The sequence below is a fragment of the Triticum dicoccoides genome, chromosome 4A, assembly GCF_002162155.2.
Source record: "Triticum dicoccoides isolate Atlit2015 ecotype Zavitan chromosome 4A, WEW_v2.0, whole genome shotgun sequence".
Classification (NCBI taxonomy): Eukaryota; Viridiplantae; Streptophyta; class Magnoliopsida; order Poales; family Poaceae; genus Triticum; species Triticum dicoccoides.
In genome coordinates, this window is record NC_041386.1 from 547,934,043 (window position 1) to 547,941,951 (window position 7,909).

At 45.3% G+C, this 7,909-nt stretch overlaps 1 protein-coding gene across 1 annotated transcript; it reads left to right on the forward strand.

The window, feature by feature from the left end:
* Nucleotides 1-5,850: 5,850 nt before the first annotated feature.
* LOC119286482 (phospholipase A1 EG1, chloroplastic/mitochondrial-like) lies at nucleotides 5,851-7,176 on the forward strand. The gene has a single exon (XM_037565865.1). The coding sequence runs from the start codon at nucleotides 5,851-5,853 to the stop codon at nucleotides 7,174-7,176; it is 1,326 nt and encodes a 441-aa protein (XP_037421762.1).
* Nucleotides 7,177-7,909: the final 733 nt, after the last annotated feature.

The window sequence follows — 7,909 nt, forward strand, 5'->3', positions numbered from 1 at the left end:
ATGTCTTTATAAGATTAAAAAAATATTAATATCATTGATACTAAAGATGATGCCGTCCCAATTTCAAGGGACCCTATGCTTGTCTTACTTTAAAAATGTGTATTTTAGTATATCAAGAATGGTTAAAAGTTTGCTCGAAAGTCTCAAACAAAGTTGTGGAAAGTGTATATATAGTACCTAGTGAAAGAATTTTGTGAAGAGATACAGAAACTAGTGACCTGCACCCATATGTACATGTGGCGATGGGAGGAACGAAGTACAGGAGGAGAGGTACAATGTCCAGTATGTTTTTGTTCCAGGAAAATGTTCATTACCGAACCCCCCGAAAACATTAAAATGTTTACTACGAAAAAATATAGCGGGAGACTTGATGAGAAAGACATAAGAATGGTATTTTGAACGATTATAGCGTGGTCATACTTTACGAGGGCAAATGCCACATTGTCGGGCTGTGCAGGGGCCTAGAAATTTCAACTCCTATATAATATTATTGATTTTGTTTGCTATAGCAAGTAAGCAAGGGTTGTGTTCATACTATTGACTTAGCTGCGTTCATACTCGCGAGTGATCGATCATTCAGCATCACTGTAGACCAATGATTATATTCTTTCAGCATTTTGAAATTAGATGCCCAGGCCAACCCCATGTGAGCTAGTAGAAACTGAACTAGAAGTGCAACTTCAAGTTGAAAAAAGAGAACTAGAAGCCAAATTCTGGTCTTATTTTTTTATGTGTATACGTGTACTAATTTGCTACTCAGGATGAACTGCTACGCAACAAACTAATTGGGTGTGATGTGATATGCACACATGCTCTCATCCGCACAAGATACAAGCTGGTTGACTTTGAGCGCTACGATCCGAGCAGGGTTGAACGTACCTGCCACACGGGATCACGGGAAATGAATACGCAAAGCGTTTAGTTCGTGTCACCAAAAACAAATGATGGACAAAATAAATCTTTTTGCGGTTGACAAAGATTGACCTTAGAACAAGATCCGGCCGTGGTGGAGGAGCTCAGCACCGGTGCATCGTGGGCGAGATCCCCGGCCGGCTGTGGCGAGGGCCATATACCGGCGGATTGACGACTGGCACGGCCAAATCTGGCGTGGGGGCCAGGATCGGTGGTCTGCTGCACTACTCATCCTGTACTAGCAAAATGATATATATCCTCTCTGAAAAACCACGATTTAGTTTTTTTTTTGAAAAACTTATGACCTATTCATGATCAACAATGACGTATAACGAACATAATAATAATAATAATTACATCCAGATCTGCTAGACCACCTAGCGACGACTATGAACACTGAAGCGAGCAGAAAGCGCGTCACCGTCATCCCTCCTCCCTCACCGAAGCTAGGCAAAACTTGTTGCGGTAGACAGTCGGAAAGTCGTCGTGCTAAGACTGTAGAACTAGCACACTAGAACAAAAACCACCGCCGATAAACAAAAGTGTAGATCGGAAGGATCAAACCTAAAGACATACTGACGTTAGAACGAAGACTAGATCATAGCGGACCAACCAAAGACAACCACCAACCGAATCCCACGGAATCTGTCGGGGACACACCTCCACACGCTCTCTGATGATACTAGACGCACCACTGAAGCGGAGGCTAGGCGGGGAGAAACTTATTTCATCTTCAAGGAGCCGACACTGTCTCGTTTTCTTGAACATGACACAAACCCTAGCAAAATTCAAACAAACATATAAAAACGGAGTCCTCCTGTCTGCAAGGCCCGGATCCACCGCGTCCATGGTCCTATGACCACAGGAGATGAGGTTGATCGGCAGTGCCGTCGACGAGAGACATAAACCCTACATTCTCTTAGCCATGATTTAGCTTATGGCAACATCAGGTAGGATCCATGTACAAGCGTTTTTTTTCTTGTTGCAGGTGTTGCCTCAAAGTTCTATTTCGTGGATGACAACATCTAATTTGACTTTTCGGCTGGACCAACCAACGTCAATGTGTGAGTGACGGTTCCTACCCGACGACAATGTTTTGGAGGCTTGCTCCGGTTACATATGGTTCGACTCGTCGATTATGGTCCAGAGTTATAGTTTTGATGGTCAGGACGCGGAGATGATGCAGTGAACCAGGTACATTATGGATGGCCTCGTGGTCTTTGTTTGATATTTTATGCCGATTTGTTTTGCACTAATACTACGGATACATTTTTAACGAAAATACTTGGCATTACTTGGTATTGGTTAATACTCCCTCCTCCGCCTCATAATGTAAAACTTTTTTGATACTAGTGTACTGTCAAAAAACATCTTACATTACAAGACGGAAGGAGTAATTAATAACATACTTTCTCCGTTCCAAATTACTCGTCGTAGAAATGAATGTATTTAGAACTAAAATACATCTAGATACATCCATACTTGCGACAAGTAATTCGGAACGGAGGGAGTATATCAAATCATATCTAGAAGGCCAAGAAGTTTATAATAATTATTAACATATGGTTGAGAGAATCAGTAGATGTAGAGATTAGATTATCCTTCTTAAAAAACACAGAGCTACGAATGTGTGTGTGATTACGTTCGGCTGACACCTTCCTCGGTCGTCACCACCGTGATTAACAGGTATGGGGCCCTTCTAATGCAGATTATGAGTTTGCGTTCAAGTATATCAAATTGTCTATGATTAACTGAGCCACAAACAGAAATAGACGCTAGTAATTTAAACAGATCATCAGTGAGTAATAATTACAGGCACAAGAAAACAAATATACCAAAGTACTTGGAAGCTTCATGACTTTTTTCCATGTTTCGGGCACATATGACACATCACGGCACTTCCTTTTGTTTCCTTCCTTAACCCTAGGCAGCTGGACAAACTTTTCCCTTCAGACTTCACTGATAAACCTGTGGACTCGCCTTCCCTCTACCTGCCACTTTGGTGGACGGTGGCAGGAAGGAGAATCTCAGTGCCTCAACTCCGGTTAGTAGTTCAGGTTAGGTTTTTTTTAGTCCTCGTAGGTGCGGCACTCGGGCGGATGGCTTCGGTTCTTCTTCAATTTTGTCTTTCGGGCTTCAATCTTCATCGAATTCGTCTGTTTGAACGTAGTCAACGGAGCTCTGGCATAGATTCATGTCGTCTCCTTGGGGCCGTGAAGCTATGGTTTCTCGGCATGTCGAGAGATTTGGTGTCAGGTGATTCAGATCTATGCAGGGGTTCAACGACGACGACTACGGCTCCAGGACAACCTCACTGCTGTCACCGATAAGGTCAAGCCGGCTCCAGTAAGGGAATGGTGACAGCGATGCGTCGGCGGCTCGTTCTGATGACACTAATGGCCTTCCAGTGGTCTTAGAATCTCGATGTAATTTTTATTATGTTTGAAATGCTTTGTACTACTTTCGATGGACTTTCATAATAGATCTGCTCTTTTCCGCAAAAGAGATATAAGCAGTGATGATACTAAAAATGATTGGGATGATACCTTTTTTGAATGGTGATTACTAAGATACTTAAATAGACCAAGACTTGATTCGCAAAAATAAAAAGATATAGAACCTACTAGGCCAGTTTAATAGCTTGACGTAGGAAGACTTGAGCTTTTCTAAGAACCAACAGAAAACGGTTGGAGAATTGAGTGCAAAATGCTTGCAGGCCCGCGGTTTTGTCACATTTTTAACATCCAAATCATGGTAAACCTCCGTTTCAAAAAAAAATCATGGCAAACCAACGAAGCCAGGAATGTGATCACAATGCGAGTAGCTAAGCAGAGTTAATTATGTGAAAATATATGTTTAGATGTAGAGATAAATAACCACATTTTTCTCACAAATTACATATTCTACCCTAATCCGGCACAGCACATAACTTTTTACGACCTTCTTCTTTTGACAAAAAACTGGCAACTACTACTAGTTAACATTTACATGGACACTTATGTCAACTTCCTCACAGACCATTCCTACTCTCTCTCTCTCTCTCTCTGTATGTGTGTGTGTGTGTGTCTCTGTGTGTGTGCGCGCGCGCGGCGCGCGTTTGCCCCTTCCCCTCCCCCCACCCCGAAATGTCATCTCCACATGAACTCTTACCTCGGCCAACAATTTCTTCCATGTGTGAATTCGTTGAGTTCCCTTCCCTCCCATCCATCAACGTCGCATGAGTAGCATAATACTCGTCCGCAAACAATGCACTGCCGACCATGTAGATGTCACTCACTCTATGCACCACTCCCTCAAGATTGCATCATAATACGACTATAGCCTAGTAAGAGAGTGTTTGTTTTCAGGGACTTAAAAAAGTCTCTATAAGTCCCATCTAAACCAAACATGAGGGACTTATAGGGACTTAAAAGTAGACATTTGGGACTTATGAAATAAGACTCTCAAGGAGGGACTTATAGTTGTAATATAGTCTTTTAGTCCATGTTAAGTCCCAGGAACCAAACAGGTAGGGACTTTTTAGGGACTTAGGACTTATAAGTTGGGACTAAAAAAAGTCCTAGGACTTATGAGCCAAACAGGGCCTAACTACGGAAAATAATCTGGCAATTAGCAATGGAAAATTTGTTGAAATATATCGACGTCCAAGGTCCATAGCAATGAAACCAACGCTAAATATAGATAGTCAATTGGTTTAGCCACCACAGAGATAAAATATAACTCAAAACTTGCGGAATCCTTTTTGATGACATGCTTTCATGTATTGTATCTGGATTGCATGCGTGTGACATAAAGATAGAAATGGTGAATATTGTGATACTACGGTAAAATGAAAATGGGGTGTCACTTCGTTCTATGATTCTTTTCAGTAACCAATAATATCCATGCGCAAGAGGCAAATATATATATTGATGATAAATCAACTTATCTATAGCCTAGCTCCCACCGTAGCTCCAATGTGCCCTCCAAGGCCCAATGATAGCAATATCAACCCATGAAGAAGTGCCACTATCTAAGCAAGAGACATTCGATCGAACAACATGAAGGGACAAGGAAAACAATCAACGGAGGATAGGTAAATAGAGTTCTGCCTTTGTACGCCCTAATGCATCGGCATGGAACCTTCTATAACCAGTGCTACATAAATGGTACCAAGGGCAATGTAGAAGGGAACCTCTCCTTTGCCCTAGTTTTAGCCTACACCACGTAGAAGATTTCCGGCGCTTATCATTGGGATCACGAGCTTCATCATAACTTGACGAGTCTCCCCGACTCGTGGAGTTGTCCTCTATACATTGTAATCCTCTGTATTCTACACATGTTTTATCTTTTTGGAGGCCAAAACCTAGGTATATCGTGTTTTTCTGTGTTATGTGTTCAAGATCCCTGATTTCCTCACTTGATGCCCGTTCGACTACAAAATTCACGCAATGTCTCTAGTAGTACAATATAAAGATCACCCAACAATATAAAACGTCATATATTTTAAATTAGAGGGGGTGATTTCTTAGAAATGCTTTAGCTTTTCCCTTTTTCTAACAAAACTTAGCCGTGTTAACCTGTTAAGGGTTGTGACTTGTGACATACATACTTTGTTTTTGTTTCGGGTAAAATGGAACCGGGCCAAAAAAAAACCCTTTTTTTCTACTAACGGGCTATCTCCACTTTCCGTGGGACAGGGTCGGATCTGACCCGTTAGACCCGTAACCGACCACTTTTCTCATTTGTTTTTCCTCCCGGTCAAATCTTCGCGCCAACGCACGCAAGCTCCCCACATCCCACGTCAAGTTACGGACAACAGATGAGAACCAGCCGCGCAGGCGGCGGCTACATATACATACACAAACACCGCAGCCGCGACTCTACTGATTATTGGTCACTGGCTGCAACCGGCTAGTCAGCAAACCATTCCCTTGCTGACCTCCATCTCGCCCACCGATGGCCGTCGCACCAAGCTCGCCGACGCAGCGCCTCCGCGCCTGTATGCCGCCGGCGGCAGCCTCCGCCACGCATGTCGCGCTGCGCGCTAGCAACGAGCCGCACAAGGCAGCAGCGACCACCGCGACGACGGTGGCCGTACCCGTACCCACTGCTGTTGTGGCGCCTGCGGAGAGGCGTTCCGACGCCCAGGTCGCGGCGCCGTCGTTGGCGTGCACGTGGGAGGACGTGCATGGCGCCGACGACTGGCGAGGGCTGGTGGAGCCGCTCCACCCGCTCCTCCTCGCCGAGGTCGTCCGGTACGGAGAGCTCGTCGGCGCGTGCTACCGCGCCCTGGACCTCGACCCAAGGTCAAAGCGGTACCTCAACTGCAAGCACGGGAAGAAGCAGATTCTGCAGGCGGTCGGCATGGCCGACGCCGGGTACCAAGTGACCAAGTACATCTACTCGGCCCCTGAGGTGACCCTGCCAATGGGGATCTGCCGTCCCTGCAGCAAAAGCCGGTGGATCGGCTACGTGGCCGTCGCGTCAGATAAAGAGGCGGGGCGGCTCGGCCGGCGGGACATCCTAGTCTCCTTCCGCGGCACCGTGACCTGCTCGGAGTGGCTGGCCAACTTCATGAGCGCGCTCGCTCCGGCGCGGTTTGATCCGGCCGACCCACGCCCGGACGTGAGGGTCGAGTCGGGGTTCCTCTCCCTCTACACCTCCGACAACGACACCGCCAAATTCACCGCCGGGAGCTGCCGCAACCAGCTGCTCTCCGAGATTTCCCGTCTCATCGCGGAGCACAAGCACGAGGACATGAGCATAACCCTCGCGGGCCACAGCATGGGGAGCTCCCTCGCGCTCCTACTCGGCTATGACCTCGCCGAGCTCGGCATGAACCGTGGCGTCCACGGCGGTGCAATCCCCATCACGGTGTTCTCCTTCGGGGGACCGCGCGTTGGCAACCTTGAGTTCAAGAACCGGTGCGACGAGCTTGGCGTCAAGGTACTCCGGGTTGCCAACGCGAACGACCCGGTCACCAAGATGCCCGGTGTCATCTTCAACGAGACCGTTAGGGTTCTGGGAGGGCGGTATGAGATGCCGTGGAGCAAGGCTTGCTATGCGCACGTCGGCGTTGAGGTCGCCCTCGACTTCTTCAAGGCCGGGGACATCGCCTGTGTACACGATCTGGAGGTATATATCGATCAGCTCCTAAAGATCCCTAAGGACGAGGTCGCCACAGCTTCCTCGGCGAATAGGGTTCAGTCTATGTTTGAGTGCTGGAGATGGCAAATGGCGATGATTCGTGCCGGAGAGTGGCTGCGCGCGCTAGGAATTTGATGTGCCGATTTGTCAATGCATAATTTGATTTTATGCATGTCCATCACTGCAGCCGCCTCAATGAATAGTGATATGAAATTGTGAATCATGCAGCCGCGCTCCTATATAATCGGGGATGAAGAGAGCTGATGAAACTAGGAGTTCCTCCAGATCGGATGTATACTTTTACATGTAAATCAACTTAAACCGACGGGACATATGAAGATATATACATGTGCATAACATGTTTATTATATACTAGACTAGATATAATGAAGGGAGATGTAATTCACTTCAATTGTAATAAGATATTATAATTGTATGTACCAATATTAGGATTCCGAACTCATTGGTAAGTTTACTAATTTCAAACACTATTAGAATATTTCTTCCATTTTTTAGCCTTAAATAGCTGGAGACAATGCTCTAAAAAGATTATTACATTAAAAAATGATGATTTTAATTCGCATTTACCATCATAAATGTTAAAACAAGGTGTAGAAAAGGTTTTAAGTACTACTCCCTCCGTTCCAAAATATTTGTCTTTTTAGTGATTTCAAATGGCTACCACATACGGATGTATATAGACATATTTTAGAGTGTAGATTCACTCATTTTGCTCCGTATGTAGTCACTTGTTAAAATCTCTAGAAAAATAAATATTTAGGAACGAAGGGAGTAGTACAAAACAGCTCAAATGGTTACCTGAATTTGGTTCGGGTGGTATACAAAGTTGGAGATTTGGGGGTCAATG

Coding starts and splice junctions, on each gene's coding strand:
- LOC119286482 (XM_037565865.1), top strand. CDS start 5,851: ATGGCCGTCGCACCAAGCTCGCCGACGCAGCGCCTCCGCGCCTGTATG.